At 39.9% G+C, this 16,829-nt stretch overlaps 1 protein-coding gene across 1 annotated transcript; it reads right to left on the bottom strand.

Moving 5' to 3' along the window:
- Positions 1-2,575: 2,575 nt before the first annotated feature.
- LOC126934396 (lithostathine-1-beta-like) lies at positions 2,576-4,962 on the bottom strand. The gene is made up of 5 exons (XM_050755217.1): positions 4,899-4,962; positions 4,134-4,252; positions 3,700-3,837; positions 2,858-2,969; positions 2,576-2,655 (listed from the first exon to the last, which is right to left on the bottom strand). The coding sequence occupies exons 1-5, from the start codon at positions 4,960-4,962 to the stop codon at positions 2,576-2,578; spliced, it is 513 nt and encodes a 170-aa protein (XP_050611174.1).
- Between the last annotated feature and the right edge of the window lie 11,867 nt (positions 4,963-16,829).

Here is a 16,829-nt window from a genome sequence, read left to right as displayed (position 1 = left end):
CTTGTCCCACAAGAGGGATTAAGAGGCATAGGAAAAAATCATACCAGTTCCAGGGGTGGTGGGGATGGGGCAGCTTGCAACAACTTATTATTATTATATATTTCTTTTGCCCATAGTAAGCACAGCCTTATCTGGTCCTGCAAATTGCTGATCATAGATGGCCTGAGCATGCCCAACGCCTTTGAATTTGTCCTTGTTTCCTCCAGAGTTCACCATGCCAGAGTTTGACCCAGAAATTCCCCTACATTTGGCCAAGCCTCTGTCACAGCCAGGATAATCTGATCTATGAGACTATGCTTTCTCTCAACAGTTCCGGCACTATGCAACGTCGTCTCAAAGGGGATTGAGTGGTTACAGTACTCATTATATCAGCTTCACTTTCTGCTAAGAAGATGCCATCCACACTAGGGTTTCTTAGCTGCATCATCTATGTGGCTCAGTTTTCTATTGGCTGCTGTTTGAAAGTTTCACTATGTTCAATAATTCTGCCAAGGTGTAATTTTGGACATTGAAGTTTTCCTCAAAAGGCTGTCCATTACTGCCTGGCTGCAGGCGTTGGGCTTCTGTTTTCCATTGCATGAGAGGTCTTGCTCTCAAAAGGGAAGGATAATTATCCTCCTCCTGAGATATGTCTTCATCTCACTCACTTATTGGTTTCTAAAGACAACAAGTCTTAATATTCCAGTCCAATTTAGGAAGAAAAGCTTGCACTTTTGGCCAACACAGCTCTTTCCCACGTAACTATACAAAGCAGCAGGCTAAGGGTGCCAGGTGAGTATCCTGAGTTTTGAGCTTATCTGCCAGACTAGATGCAAACATGGACGTGGAGGTCCTCATATCCTTTTCTAACTGTAATTCTTCCTCTAGTCTTCGTACCTTCACCTCAGCTGCTAACTACACTTCTGTGGTCATTCCCACAATCCGTAACAGTGGCCAACCCTCTGTCGCAGCCACCTGGTGGACCTTCTTACCCCAGCGAGCTGTAAGACTCTCTACTAATGAGCATTCTAGACCCTCCAGCATTTTCAGGGCATCCCTGTACTCACATGATGGTCCACAGGCATCTATAAAGTAGGCAACACCACCCCACATCGATGAGGGGGGGCCTCCAGGATTTCCTCCACACATGCTTCCTGCCTTTTGCCCATAATTTGGTTCTTGGACCCCTCTTGACTGACTCCCCAGGTGTTTCATAAATGACCACATATGCAAAGCAAACACCAAACACAAAAGGAGCCAAGAAACTAAAGAATGAGGCGGAAAAGTCCAGTTAGTCAGTACAGGGTGATTTGCTGGGGAACATACAAACAGAAGCATGGTCTTGGTGGCCACAGGACAGGGAGATCTCCACACTGTTACTCCCTGGCCCCAGGGCTTATGTACCACAGGGAAAGAGTGCACATGCTCTATAGAGACAGTTAGAGGCGACCCTTCCAAACAGACAAGAATTCTGTGTTCACTATAGCCTATAATTTGTGCAAAGACCTCAAGATTGTTTTTATCTAATGGCAAGATTTCTAGTAAGTATATGTTCTTACCCTAAGGACGGTAAATAATGTAGGAATTAGGAAGCATTCCCAGGACCGGGGCTAATCAAAAGTCAGCATGGCAGATTAGCACCCAAGATGGAGTCACTTTCATCTCCACAGTGTCTTTGAATCTAAGTCAATTTATTCATAACTTATAAATAGATTTTGTTATTGTTGTTTTAATTCACACTGACAATATATGCCTTTGATTGCATTGTTTTATTAAATCATGGGTAATGGTATTATTGATGCTGTTGTTGTAATGGAATGAATGGTGTTCCCACAAAATTAATTCATTAAAGTCCTAATATCAGTACTTCAGAATTTAACAGTATATGAAGATAGGATTACAAAATAAGTATGCCTGAATATTTTATTAATCTAATTTATTATTCATTTAGCCATTCATTCCAGGAGTGCCATTTAACAAACATTGCTGGCCACCAAGCCTCTAGTCATTCCAACACCAATGCATTCAACACTGTAGATCTGACAAGTCTCAAATTATCACGTCAGTCATAGCTTCAACTTATATAACAAAGCACAGGTGTGCCCTCTTCAGACCACAGGTATGTGAACCCCTTTAGAGTACCAAAACCCTCCAGTCACTTGTAAATCAACAGTAATAGTTTCTCTGACACTGGGTCCATGGAACTATGTGGATGGTGAGGGAAATCCTTATCTTCTTAACGTTGTCATAAGCCAGGCCACCATATGTTCATAAACCCTTGAGTCCAACATGCATGATATGCGGACAAAGTTTTTAAAAGTGAATGGGCCAAAGCAAACTCTAAAGTGCTACAATCACTCCCATCCCAAGTACCCAGGCATTAGGTGGGGAGATAGCAGACACACAAGACAGCCCCATGGGGGAAACATGTTTATTTTTACTGTTTAGGGCTCCAGAGATTGAGGTAGGTAAAGATACTAAAGGTCAGTGATGCAAATTCAGCAGAGAAGAGATGTCCGGATTGATTTCGAGAGAGATGGTTCAGTTTAATACTTTTACTCCATAGTAACCGGTAGACCAATTCTAGGCATCCATTTTACAATTGCCTCCAGTATTTGAACTTGCAAACAAAGGAGAACTTCTCCTTACAAGAATCTTCCTTCCATTTCTTGAATCCTATAAGCCAATGAGAAGATTCAGGCTGAGGGGACCAGAATGTGTTACCCTCCTGGCTGCAGGACTCAGCAAAAATAAAGAGGAAACACTTCTCCATTTCCTGAATGAAGAGCTCACTCTTCCTCTATCCCAGTCCCCAGGTCGATCCTCAGAGATAAATAGGAAAGGATGGCAATAAGTGTGTGGTTTCTGTGCCTCTTACCTGAACTTGGAGTCAGGCTAGCACAGTAGGCAGTATTGGCACAGCTTGGGGCTCCAGTGTCCCAGGATTTGTAGGAGACCAGGGACCCACTGCTCCAGTGCCAATGGCAGTTCTAGATGGGGAAGGGCCAGAACAGGGGCAGACGTGACTCAGAAAGAGATGGAAACACCTGGTTTGTGTTCACACTCAGAAACAGGTCAAGACTATAAGACAAGAATAAACCTTCCTTTTTCTCTAAGTGTCATATTATTTCCTCCACATTTTCTCTAAGCTGCTTCTTTCCTGGAATGTTCACCTACCTCTCTGTGTCCTGCCAAACATTAAGTGTTCTAAATTTGCCACAGAGAATCATGAAACCTCATTATTGAAACTGGTTCCTGGTTTTTCTTTCCTGAGGCCCCAAAAGTTCATATCCAGCATAGCATTAGATGGTCATTAGTTGTTGATATATTATTTATATCAACCTTGCGGTTCCTGATTGCCAGCAGTAGATTCTCCTCCTCTATTCTCTTTTACTATATGGTCCACAAAAGTCTCTTCTATAACACAGATGATAACACAATAGATAAGAGGTACACAATAGATACTTAAAGATGCTACCCTAGAAGTAGACAGAATGAGTATATCTGTGAATGCCTGAAACACAGAGGAAATTCAGCCTTAAGTTTATCTCTAAGAACCTATAGAGAACTGAACCTTAATATCCTTTACGTTATAGGATTTATAGAGAGGTTGCTTTTACCATAATATGGTAAAAACTGGTGCTTGAGGAGCCAGACGTCGGATCTCCATCTTCCCTCTGGAACCTGATAATCAGAAGGTAGAAGATGCAGCAGACTGACCCGGTGGGGGTCATAGAGGCCAATCCAGACATTGCCATCCTTGGTGCCACTCTCTTCAATCAGCGAAGCCACAAAGGCAACCTCAGCCTGGGTGAGGACAGATACCAGGTTACCCGAATTCATGTTCTGGCAGTAGAGCTGTTGCAGAAGAAAATGGAGCACTCAGTGATGGAGGAAAGTGTAGGAGACATATTGAGCCCTCCCACAAGATCTGTCAGTAAAAGGACAGCACAGAAATGTCCCAGATGATGCTGTCACTGACCACAAGCATCTCTGTGCTGAATGATGGGATAAAGTAGATTGGAAAGTTTTGGGCTGATGATCGGATAGGGAGGGGACAAGTCTCATCTCATATCAGCCACTGAACACACTGGAGAGTGGCAGCTTCCCCTCCCTTCATGAGCCTCCCTTCCCACACTGCTCTCCTCACTCACATCTGCATCAACCCAGATCTCAAGGTCTTCATTAAAGTAGTAGCAGTAGGAGCCACAGGCATTGGTGCCTTCTGGGCAGCTGATACGGGCCTTGGGCAACTCAGCCTGGCCCTCCTGTCCTGGGAAAGGAAACAATTAAGAAAGACCCTCAGGGCAAGGGAAAGGCTAAGAGATGAGGTAGGAGCTTCTGAGGATTCTTTATAGGAAGAGAAGGATGCTATAGGTCATGAAGCGATTGGTCACTACTGCCCTCCTACATCTTACCTATAGTCTCTCAAGATGTCTTTGCTCAAGACAAGAGCACACAATGAATAGGTTCATGAAATGAACCTCTTCCCATTGTCCCATTGTCCCTTTTACATATGGGGCTCAGGCTTTTTCTGCCTCGAAGTGCTCAGGCTTCTGCCTTTCTTAAGCTTGTCCAGTTTCTCTACACACAAAGCTCTCCTCAGTTCCCCATTCCATGAATGACTGTCTGCATACAGACATCCCCAAACCCCCCATCATGAGTAGTGTTAATATGATAAACCAATGCCACCTGCAGTGCTCACTGATAAGGGGTCATTCTAAGTTCCATCTCTAACTCCCTAATGAGGTGAGGATGTTTTTGAAAGGGATGAGATCAGCAATAACTATCACTGAACAACACAAAACAACCCCTGAAATTGACTCTGCTTTTTCTCAAGTGAACTCGTATGCATGAGGATGGAGTGAGGGCTTCAGTGCTGGGGTTGTGGGAGGTGTGTATGGGGAAAGAAATCTCACCTTGGTTCAGAGACAGGAACATCAGGCAAGAGATCAGCATGAAGCATGAGTTGGTCTGAGTCATGCTAAGCAGCAGTGAATCTCTTGCTTAAGGGGCAAATCAGCAATCTCTATAGGAGAACACAGGGAAGAGGGTTTGAGAGAATGAGAGCAGAGCACCCATTACCTTCCTTAGATCCTCGTCTGAATTCCTGACAGCAGGAAGGTCCTCTGAGGTATTACATTCCTATATATTTCTCTTGAGAATCTGGAAACTATACAAACTCAGTAACCCAAAATAACTTTGGCTCTTACTGAGGCTTTGTTACTGCTGACACCTCTTGGACAGAAAACGCTGTATCTTCCCCAAGATTTTAGATTACAGCCCTTGTGAAAGATGCTCTTCTCCTGTAATGCCCACTTACCTGTTGGCTGAATCTGAGGTGGCTTTTCAGGCCAGGTAATGATAGAGATTTATAACAGGGTCTGAGAGAAGAGCCACAGTATTTAAGCCAGGGGTGGAGCAAGGAGTGAGAGACAGCAATCCTACACAGGGCATTGACAGTAAGAGATTCTGGCATCAAGAGGAGCTCTTCCTGGCATATCCTGGGAATGGCCACAGATGAAGTCCTTTCCCCCAAACTGGAAAAGTTTCCAAGTTCAAGGCAGACTTTGCCCTTGCTCAGCAGAAACCGGATGTCCTATCCTGTAGCTCTGAAGATCCAGCAAGCAGCTGAGACCTTCCAGGAATCTTGGCAGCTATTATGCAGGCTAGGCCAGCAGTAGTAGAGGCAGGCAGAGTGAGAACCTGGAGCAGGGCCGTCTTTGAGACACAGAGACAACGGAGCTGCTGAATGGTTAGGGAGCATCCCTGTTGGGAGCAGTGGGACAAATAGAGTTTAAAATATTGGTAACTTAATTGACTTATCCAATACCGTACTATGGAAGAAAATAGAGCTAAAACTCAATTCTTGTTTTCTTCTCCTTCTTATTCTAGTATACTGTTTTGTTTTTGTTTTTGTTGTTGTTGTTGTTGTTGTTGTTTGCGCGTTTTGGCCTCTGAGCACTCTCCCACTTGCAGGTTCTGTCAGTCCATGTATGGTCAGTCGTTCTGTACTGTCCATTTCCTGACAAGACCACTGCCTGCATCACCCTTTTATAACCTTCATGTACCTCTCAAACCATTCATGCATTTCAATTTTGACTGTCCCACAAGTAGCTGAAAAGCCCATACTTTTCTTCCTCTGTTGAGCACACTTTTAAGAGGATCAAGATCACTCTATCTTTTGCAAAAGGAGCTCCAGGTTCTTTCTAAGAATCTCCCTTATTGGATTTGCTGGCTTGCCTTCTGATCCTACCATCTGGTAGAATTTCTTATTGGTTCTTTCAACATTGGCATTTTCTCTGCTTAGTCAATTAAAGAACACAATAAGAATTCTCCTTCACATCATCTCCTTAGCATAGATTAAAATAGCCTTAGAATACACCAGAAGATAGGTTAAGATCTGTTCATTGAAATTTTAGAGGTACCAGGTCTTAGATCTTTGGAGAAGGTAATTATAACTCATAAGAGGATTCCAGACTTATCCCCATATATGTTTTTCCCCTGTAAAGTCAGTTTATTCGTTTAAGTTGGCTATGTGACAAATTTTCACTCTCATTCAGGTTATTGACTGAATTCAGTTCCTTGTAGTTGTAGAGTTGTAGCACTGAGGTTCCCACTTCCTTGCTAGCTATCAGCTTAGGTGCCAGTCTCAGCTAGATTCCTTGGCACAAGAACCCCTCCATCTTCTAAGCTAGCAACAAGACAGTGAATTCTTTTTGGCCTTTGAATTTCTTGACTTCCCCTTATGCTACCAGTCAGAGAAAATTATCTGCTCTCAAATGGCTCATGTGATTAGACTGGGTCCCTCCAGGAATCTCCCAAAACCTCCTTTCTTATTGATGCAAAGTCAATGAATTAGTAACCTTCATTTTATCTTCAAGAATCCCTTTTGCCATATAATATAGCATAGTTGTGGTTTTTCAATCTCATCCTATTTACAGGTTCTGCTCACATTCATAGGGCACACATATATAAGATCAAGGGTCATGGGGGTCATGACTCTGCATAGCACAGCACAGCAAATAATTCGTGCTCCCCTGCAATGAACCTCACTCAAACTCCTGTAAGGGGAACAATTACTCTATTTCCCACATGAAAGAACCAAAAGACTTGATACATAAGACATTCCTCTGAACTTTCATGTTCATATCCTTTCAGCTAATGTCCCCGCCCTTTCAGCTAACGTCCCCCTCCTCCAACTAATCCCCACTTGTATAATACTTCAGCCCCGTAAATATTTATCTTCACATCTTTTGAGTAAATTCAAATTACTCAGTTTATGACTGCTAATCCTCAAGAACAGTTCCTCTATTCTTGATAGTGGCTGAAGTACCCTTGCTAAAGCCCCATAAAACATTTCACCCTCCTGCCCCAAGTTAGAATGGCCCTTGGGACTCTTCTTAGGCCAAGAACATTTTCAAATAAAGTCTTATGCTACTGACTCTTTGTTCGATTTTCCTCCAGTGTTTGGTAGGCTATCCCATCTAGGTTTGTGTAAGTACAGTCTTTGACGTTCATGTGAAAATGCAATCACCTAAGGACGTGTTTTTTAGAACATATCCCCATAGTTAAATAACCCATAATTGTATTCTCTAGCACTTTATACTCAAAATGTTCAAAGGTTCCAACTATTTAATGGTCAGCATTTTAAAAGTTTTTACAAAGATGGCTTTAGAAATATAGATAAATTATTTTAAAAAAGGAAAAATCCTAACATTTATTTTCCTAAGTATTGTTGAGGATAGGCTAATAAAAACTTTGACTATATAACCCCAAATTTTAGTAATGCTCTGGTTGATTTTCTTCTACACTTATTTTCTTACAAGATTCCTGAATCTGTGATCCTCTTGAACTCCATAGTATTTGATATTTGCAAATGTTTTGGAAGCACATTTGTTTAACCTTCAGGTTTCCTTTGGGGAGACATTCTTAGAAGGCTGAGCTGTTCCTGGGCCAGGCACAGTGGCTCACACCTGTAATCCCAGGACTTTGGGAGGTCGAGGTGGGCAGATCACGAGGTCAGCAGTTTGAGACCAGCCTAGTCAACATGGAAAAACCCCTCTCTACTAAAAATACAAAAATTAGCCAGGCACAGTGGCAGGCACCTGTAATCCCAGCTACTTGGGAGGTTGAGGCAGGAGAATCGCTTCAGTCTGGGAAGCAGAGGTTGCAGTGAGCGGAGATGCACCACTGCACTCCAGTCTGGGTGACAGAGCAAGACTCTGTCTCAAGGAAAGGAAAAGAAAGCTGAGGCTCTTTTCTTCCAATGTGCTGCAAGTGAAAATCATTTAATTGCATGTGAAGAATTATAAAGGCTCTGAGATTTGTACCCTACTTGCAAGGTAAGGCAGACTTCCACAGTTTGATTGATATTGGCAAAACACAAAGGACTTTTTGTTACTCATGGTACAGTAAGCAGCACAAGCAGCAGCACACTCAACCTAGGTCCTGTTACTCTAAGTCTCATGGAGGTGACATCGATGGGCCAGACAGATGTCTTCACATTGAGTGGGTTATGTTACAGGGGAGAAATACCCCCTGTAATTACATTATGAGGGTTTAGGAAACCTGAATCACTTATAATGGGAAACAAGCAAGCCTACCCTTTGCTTCAGAGGGAAACTTCTTTATTGTACCTGGGAGTAAGTATGCCTGTCTTCACTATGAACGGAAACTTTCAAGACTATAAGCAAACCTACCCTTTGCTCTGGAGGAAGATGCTGCCTCTACTTTTAAAGGTTTTTCACTAGCCAAACATTCTTGAAAGATAGTCTAGAAAAAAATGGCAGTAAGTGCCTCTGCTTGCAAGAAGTGGAGAAACATGAAAGACACACAGACAATAGTCTCTCAACTCTTCTCTGAACATTATTTTCTCTCTCCATAAAACAAGACGGCTTTTTATACTAAGAGTAGTCTATGACTTTTAGAAAAAGATGATTGGTATGGATTTAATTGTCTGAGGAAAGGTCTGTGGGAAGTTGGTAGCAGAGAGACAAGCTTTTGAAAATCTTTAAAATGATGGAATTGAAGAAGGAATGCAAAAGAATTATACAACTGGAAAACTTTTCTCATCCCTATGATAAATTTCAAGTAGCACCTAAGACATTACATGCACATTCTACAGACAGCATCTCTGGCTAACTTTTTCTTGATAGAATACCTCTTGGTTTCTAAATACCTCAACTCCACACAATGTTTATGTTCCTCAGTGCAACATTTTTTTCAGCCAAAGCTTACATAGAAATATTTTATATATGCATCTCCAAATAACAATGTAAGTATTTTAATACAATTATAAGTGGGCTAAATCTCTAGTTACATTTCAAGTACAATGAATGAAGAAACAGAATCATGTGTACTTTGAAAAGAATACTGATGGTCAATAAAGGGGTCCTGGCCATGTGTCATACATGTTGCTGGTGTAAAAAGAGACTCATTGGATCACGACATTTCATACAAAAAAATGGTTTTTAAGAAACACATTTTTCATCTACCAATAGGAGAGCTAACTTTTAAAGAATTTTTCATTTCAGCATGATATTTTGCCGTTTATATATAGATGTTTATATGATTTACAGAATTGGTTGAGGGTTTGTGGTGAACACCTACTATATTAGATTTTTAAATACAAATAATGAGATACAAGCTTACAGCTTTTAAATACAAATAATGAGATACAAGCTGACTTTTTACACTAAAGTCAGATTTTCAGAGAACAACAGTAGCTGGATTCAATTGGAAGAATGATTATTTTTATCATCCTTCTCTGCCACCCTCGGATTCTACATAGGTGAGTACTGGTCATTTTCATTAGTTTGGGGCAAGGGATAAAATCAAGAGATAAGATGGGCTGCCCACAGGAGGAATGCTCAGTCTACTCTTATCTACTGAGTCCTTCTTCCGTGAATGTCACCCCACATGTCCACATTATTCCCAGGTTGATCCCATGTATCCTCTTGCAGTCTTTCCCGGAAGATCTCTTGTTTCTCCCTCTGCCTCTCAGGGACATGGGAACTGGGCACCTGGTGACACCCAGAGAACAGTAAAACTCCACCTTTACCTGAAGGAAACTGTGTTCTGACTATGGCAGAATACCTTATGTCCCAGCTCCTGCCTGAAGAGCATCCCGCCATGCCAGAAATCTCTCTGAGCCCACTCACCCGTGCCCCTTCTCAGTGTCCTCAGTGTCTCAAGTCCTGCTCACTTGCTTGGCTCCAATTTCTGCTCTTCCCCCTATCAGATGTGTTAGTGAAAGATCTTCCTCATCTACCCTGGCAAAACCATTCCAGCAGGACATTGTGTGAGGGGATGTGAAAGAAGATCATTTATTGTCTTCACCTCTTCCTCTCCCCATATCTGCCTTTTGTAATTTAAAACATATGCAAAATGTCTACAGCATCATATATAATAGTTCAACCACATTCAGTTTAATACATGTATCATAATTTATTAAATATATCCTGTTTGCTAGATGCCTATATCTTTAATTTCCATTTTATAATGATTGTTTGCAATGGTGTTTCTTAAAAAAAAAAGAGAGAGAGAGAGAGAGACAGAAAGAGTAAGCAAGCACTTGTTTCTGGGAAAATGTCTGTCAGGAAAGAACTGGCTATATAGTCCCTGAATTGTTAAGGAATCACTAAGCAGTCACTTGGTTTACAGACCTAGAATATCGTCGCCAAGTGGTCTTATTGAAATTCTAGGTAAATTAATTATCATAATGTTGAACAGATCCTAGAGGGAGCAGTAATGTTCACTCTAAACTTGATTTTAGAAAGAAGAATTTTCAAAATATTTAATAAGCAACAGTATTACAATTTTTTTTCATTTTCACTTAATTCTTTTCTTTCTCTGAGGCAGGGACAGGACTTTGATTTTGCCTTCATCAGATGACCCATCAACTTGTCTAAAATATGGAATATCACCAACCTTAGGCTTAAAAATCATGTTACCTAAACTTTAAGTTTCAATGAGGCTGCTTACTTTCAGAGAGAGTCTTGCAATGACCATGGCTTTTTCATACTATTATTTGAGCAAAAGAAAATGGTAATAGAGCCTGCACAATGTAAATTGGTAAAAAAATAAATAAATAAATAAATAAATAAATAAATAAATAAATAAATAACTGAAAAGGAACAACCAAAGATATAAGGAAAGTTGAAAGAGTGATATTTTATAGCTGTCCGGTGTCAACAGTAAACTGACAATAAGAACGTGGCTGATTCCTGATTTGAGGACTGCCAAATTTGGGATGTTTTCCCTCTCTGGACATATTTATAATCTGATTCTCTGATGACAGTAATGTGGTGTTTGTGGAATACTAAGTGACAAACAAGGCTTATATGATTTTTCCTGTTTCTTAATCTAATGGATTATGATGCCAAGTCTTTCCTAATTCCAATTCTCTGCCTGAATGTATGTGCAGTGATATTTCCTGGGTTATCTCTCTGGCTTCACTGTTTCATTTCTGCTTTCTTTAAATAGTAGCCAGGTGTGTTCTCTGTGAAAATCCAACCCGTATATCCTCCTGATAGTACATTTGACAATGATTACACCCCAAATCCTGAGCTGTTTATAACTTGTAAAACTCAACAAGCATAATATATCCTCTTTCCTATATTGATGATTCAATGCTGTGCAGTGATTTAGACTTCAGTCGCTAGCCCCTGGCCCTGGCCATGGCGACTTTCTCAGATTTGTCTAAGAAGAGAGAAGCTTAGGATTTAAAAAATATGTATAATTAGAAAGTAGCTTATGCTTCCCCTTCTGGAACTGATAAAGAATCAGTAGCCCCAGTTGCAGATAGCAACTATCTTGAGGTGTAAAAGGAAATCAGTAGAGAGAGAAAAACATACAAATGAAAGAGAGAACAGAAAAGAGAATCCTAGAGAAATGGCACTTGAGCTCTGATTGAACTGTATCCAAAGACTACTGATGCCTAGATTCTTAGTGTTTATGTGGTCAAATAAACATCATTGCATTTTTTTTTTTTTGCGACGGAGTCTCACTCTGTTGCCCAGGATGGAGTTCAGTGGTGCATCTCAGCTCACTGCAAGCTCGGCCTCCCAGGTTCATGCCATTCTCCTGCCTCAGCCTCCCGAGTAACTGGGACTACAGGCGCCTGCCACCACACCTAGCTAATATTTTTATTTTTTTATTTTTTTTATTTTTACTAGAGACGGGGTTTCACCATGTTAGCCAGGATGGTCTCAATCTCCTGACCTTGTGATCCGCCCGCCTCGTCCTCCCAAAGTGATCATTGCATTTTTAATACAAATTATATTGGGATCTTTCTTATTTGCAATTACAAATGTCCTATCTTTCACAATAGGCCTCTCCAACTGTAAGAAAAGGATATGATTTCCACAGCTGTGATAACTCACCTGCCATTAAAGGGAGAACTCAGACTAAGAGGAGCTGGGTTTTATACTAGTATCATAAGGTTTTGATTTTTATAGCTTTGCAATATAGTTTGAAACCAGGAATCAATGCCTTAAGCTTTGTTCTTTCTTGGAATTGCTTTGACTATTTGAGGTATTTAGTGGTTTCATACCAATTTTAGAACTTTTTTCTATTTATATGAAAAATGCCATTGGAATTTTGATATGCATTTCACCAATTCTGTAGATAATTGTGAGGAATATGGGCATTTTAACAATATTAATTCTTCAAATATGTTAACATGGGATACTTTCCATTTAAAATTTATTTCATCAATGTCTTATAGTTCCATGGTAATAGACATGCTAATTAGATTGTGATATATACATATATACAAAAATACAGATATATGTGTGTATATATATGTGTGTGTGTGTATCTATATATATATATATATACACACATACACACACAGTCTGTATTTGTAAATTAAATATATTTTAAAATAAGAGCTTACCCAAGTACAATTGCTGTGGACTTTTCTAACCCATTTTATTGCTTTATCCAGGGCAGAAAATCGAGATTTGTGGTGTCACTCAAAGAAAAATTCTTTTTCTTTAAATTTATTTATTTTTTATTATACTTTAAGTTCTAGGGTACATGTGCACAACTTGCAGGTGTGTTACATATGTATACATGAGTCATGTTGGTGTGCTGCACCCATTAACTCATCATTTACATTAGGTATATCTCTTAATGTTATCCCTGCCCCCTCCCCCCACCCCATGACAGGCCCCAGTGTGTGATGTTCCCCTTCCTGTGTCCAAGTGTTCTCATTGTTCAGTTCCCACCTATGAGTGAGAACATGTGGTGTTTGGTTTTCTGTTCTTGCGATAGTTGCTGAGAATGATGGTTTCCAACTGCATCCATGTCCCTACAAAGGACATGAACTCATCCTTTTTTATGGCTGTATAGTATTCCGTGGTGTATATGTGCCACATTTTCTTAATCCATTCTGTCATCAATGGACATTTGGGTTGGTTCCAAGTCTTTGCTATTGCGAATAGTGCCACAATAAACATATGTGTGCATGTGTCTTTATAGCAGCATGACTTAAAATCCTTTGGGTATATACCCAGTAATGTGATGGCTGAGTCAAATGGTATTTCTAGTTCTAGATCCTTGAGGAATTGCCACACTATCTTCCACAATGGTTGAACGAGTTTACAGTCCCACCAACAGTGTAAAAGCATTCCAATTTCTCCACATCCTCTCCAGCACCTGTTGTTTCCTGACTTTTTAATGATCACAATTCTAACTGGTGTGAGATGGTATCTCATTGTTGTTTTGATTTGCATTTCTCTGATGGCAAGTGATGATGAGCGTTTTTTCTTGTGTCTGTTGGCTGCATAAATGTCTTCTTTTGAGAAATGTCTATTCATATCCTTTGCCCACTTTTTGATGGGGTTGTTTGTTTTTTCATGTACATTTGTTTGAGTTCTTTGTAGGTTCTGGATATTAGCCCTTTGTCAGATGAGTAGATTGCAAAAATTTTCTCCCATTTGGTAGGTTACCTGTTCACTCTGATGGTAGTTTCTTTTGCTGTGCAGAAGCTCTTTGGTTTAATTAGATCCGATTTGTCAATTTTGGCTTTTGTTTCCATTGCTTTTGGTGTTTTAGTCATGAAGTCCTTGCCCATGCCTATGTCCTGAATGTATTGCCTAGGTTTTCTTCTAGGGTTTTAACGGTTTTAGGTCTATCATTTAAGTCTCTAATCCATCTTGAAATAATTTTCATATAAAGTGTAAGGAAGGGATCCAGTTTCAGCTTTCTAATATGGCTAGCTAGTTTTCCCAGCACCATTTATTAAATAGGGAATCCTTTCCACATTTCTTGTTTCTTTCAGGTTTGTCAAAGATCAGATGGCTGTAGATGTGTAGTATTATTTCTGAGGGCTCTGTTCTGTTCCATTGGTCTATATCTCTGTTTTGGTATCAGTACCATGCCATTTTGGTTACTGTAGCCTTGTAGTGTAGTTTGAAGTCAGGCAGCGTGATGCCTCCAGCTTTGTTCTTTTGGCTTAGGATTGTCTTGGCTCTTTTTTGGCTCCATATGAACTTTAAAGTAGTTTTTTCCAATTCTGTGAAGAAAGTCATTGGTAGCTTGATGGGGATGGCATTGAATCTAAAATTACCTTGGGCAGTATGGCCATTTCCATGATATTGATCCTTCCTATCCATGAGCATGGAATGTTCTTCCATTTGTTTGTGTCCTCTTTTATTTCATTGAGCAGTGGTTTGTAATCTCCTTGAAGAGGTCCTTCACATCTGTTGTAAGTTGGATTCCTAGGTATTTTATTCTCTTTGAAGCAATTGTGAATGGGAGTTCACTCATGATTTGTATCTCTGTCTGTCTGTTATTGGAGTATAAGAATGCTTGTGATTTTTGCATGTTGATTTTGTATCCTGAGACTTTGCTGAAGTTGCTTATCAGCTTAAGGAGATTTCAGGCTGAGATGATGGGGTTTTCTGAATATACAATCTTGTCATCTGCAAACAGGGACAATTTGACTTCCTCTTTTCCTAACTGAATACTCTTTATTTCTTTCTTCTGCTTGATTGCCCTGGCCAGAACTTCCAACACTATGTTGAATAGGAGTGGTGAGAGAGGGCATTCCTGTCTTGTGCCGGTTTTCAAAGGGAATACTTACAGTTTTTGCCCATTCAGTATGATATTGGCTGTGGGTTTGTCGTAAATAGCTCTTACTATTTTGAGATATATTGCATTGATACCAAATTTACTAAGAGTTTTTAGCATGAAGGGCTGTTGAATTCTCCCAAAGCCTTTGTTAATCTATTGACATAATCATGTGGTTTTTGTCTTCGGTTCTGCTTATATGCTGGATTATGTTTATTGATTTGTGTGTGTTGAACCAGCCTTGCATCCCAGGGATGAAGCCCACTTGATCATGGCGGAAAAGCTTTTTGATGTGCTGCTGGATTTGGTTTGCCAGTATTTTATTGAGGATTTTTGCATCAAAGTTCATCAGGGATATTGGTCTAAAATTTTCTTTTTTTGTTGTTGTTGTTGTGTCTCTGCCAGGCTTTGGTATCAGGATGATGTTGGCTTCATGAAATGAGTTAAGGCAGCTTCCCTCTTTCTCTATTGATTGGAATAGTTTCAGAAGGAATGGTACCAGCTCCTCCTTATATATCTGGTAGAATTTGGCTGTGAATCCTATGAACTTTTTTGGTTCATAGGTTATTAATTATAACCTCAATGTCAGAGCCTGTTATTGGTCTATTCAGGGATTCAACGTCTTCCTGGTTTAGTCTTGGGAGAGTGCAAGTGTCCAGGAATTTATCCATTTCTTCTAGGTTTTCTAGTTTATTTGCATAGAGGTGTTTATAGTATTCTCTGATGGTAGTTTGTATTTCTGTTGGGTTCGTGGTGCTATCTCCTTTATCATTTTTTATTTTGTCTATTTGATTATTCTCTCTTTTCTTCTTTATTAGTCTTGTTAGTGGTCTATCAATTTTGTTGATTTTTTCAAAAAACAAGCTCCTGGATTCATTGATTTTTTGAAGGGTTTTTTGTGTCTCTATCTCCTTCAGTTCTGCTCTGATCTTAGTTATTTCTTGCCTTCTGCTAGCTTTTGAATGTGTTTGCTCTTGCTTCTCTAGTTCTTTTAATTGTGATGTTAGGGTGTCCATTTTAGATCTTTCCTGCTTTCTCTTGTGGGCATTTAGTACTATAAATTTCCCTCTACACACTGCTTTAAATGTGTCCCAGAGATTCTGGTATGTTGTATCTTTGTTCTCATTGGTTTCAAAGAACATTTTTATTTCTGCCTTCATTACTTTATGTACCTAGTAGTCATTCAGGAACAAGTTGTTCAGTTTCCATGTAGTTGAGCGGTTTTGAGTGAGTTTCTTAATCCTGAGTTCTAGTTTGATTGCACTATGGTCTAAGAGACAGTTTGTTATAATTTCTGTTCTTTTACATTTGCTGAGGAGTGCTTTACTTCCAACTATGTGGTCAATTTTGGAATAAGTGTGATGTGTTGCTGAGAAGAAAGTATATTCTGTTGATTTGGGGTAGAGAGTTCTGTAGATGTCTATTAGGTCCGCTTGGTGCAGAGCTGAGTTCAATTCCTGGATATCCTTGTTAACTTTCTGTCTCATTGATCTGTCTAATGTTGACAGTAGGGTGTTAAAGTCTCCCATTATTATTGTGTGGGAGTCTAAGTCTCTTTGTAAGGCTCTAAGGACTTTTTTTATGAATCTGGGTGCTCCTGTATTAGGTGCATATATATTTAGGATAGTTAGCTCTTCCTGTTGAATTGATCCCTTTACCGGTCTGTAATGGCCTTCTTTGTCTCTTTTGATCTTTGTTGGTTTAAAGTCTGTTTTATCAGAAACTAGGATTGCAATGCTTGCCTTTTTTTTGCTTTCCATTTGCTTGTT

The sequence above is a fragment of the Macaca thibetana genome, chromosome 13, assembly GCF_024542745.1.
Source record: "Macaca thibetana thibetana isolate TM-01 chromosome 13, ASM2454274v1, whole genome shotgun sequence".
In the NCBI taxonomy this organism is placed as follows: Eukaryota; Metazoa; Chordata; class Mammalia; order Primates; family Cercopithecidae; genus Macaca; species Macaca thibetana.
This window is presented reverse-complemented; position numbering and strand designations above follow the sequence as displayed.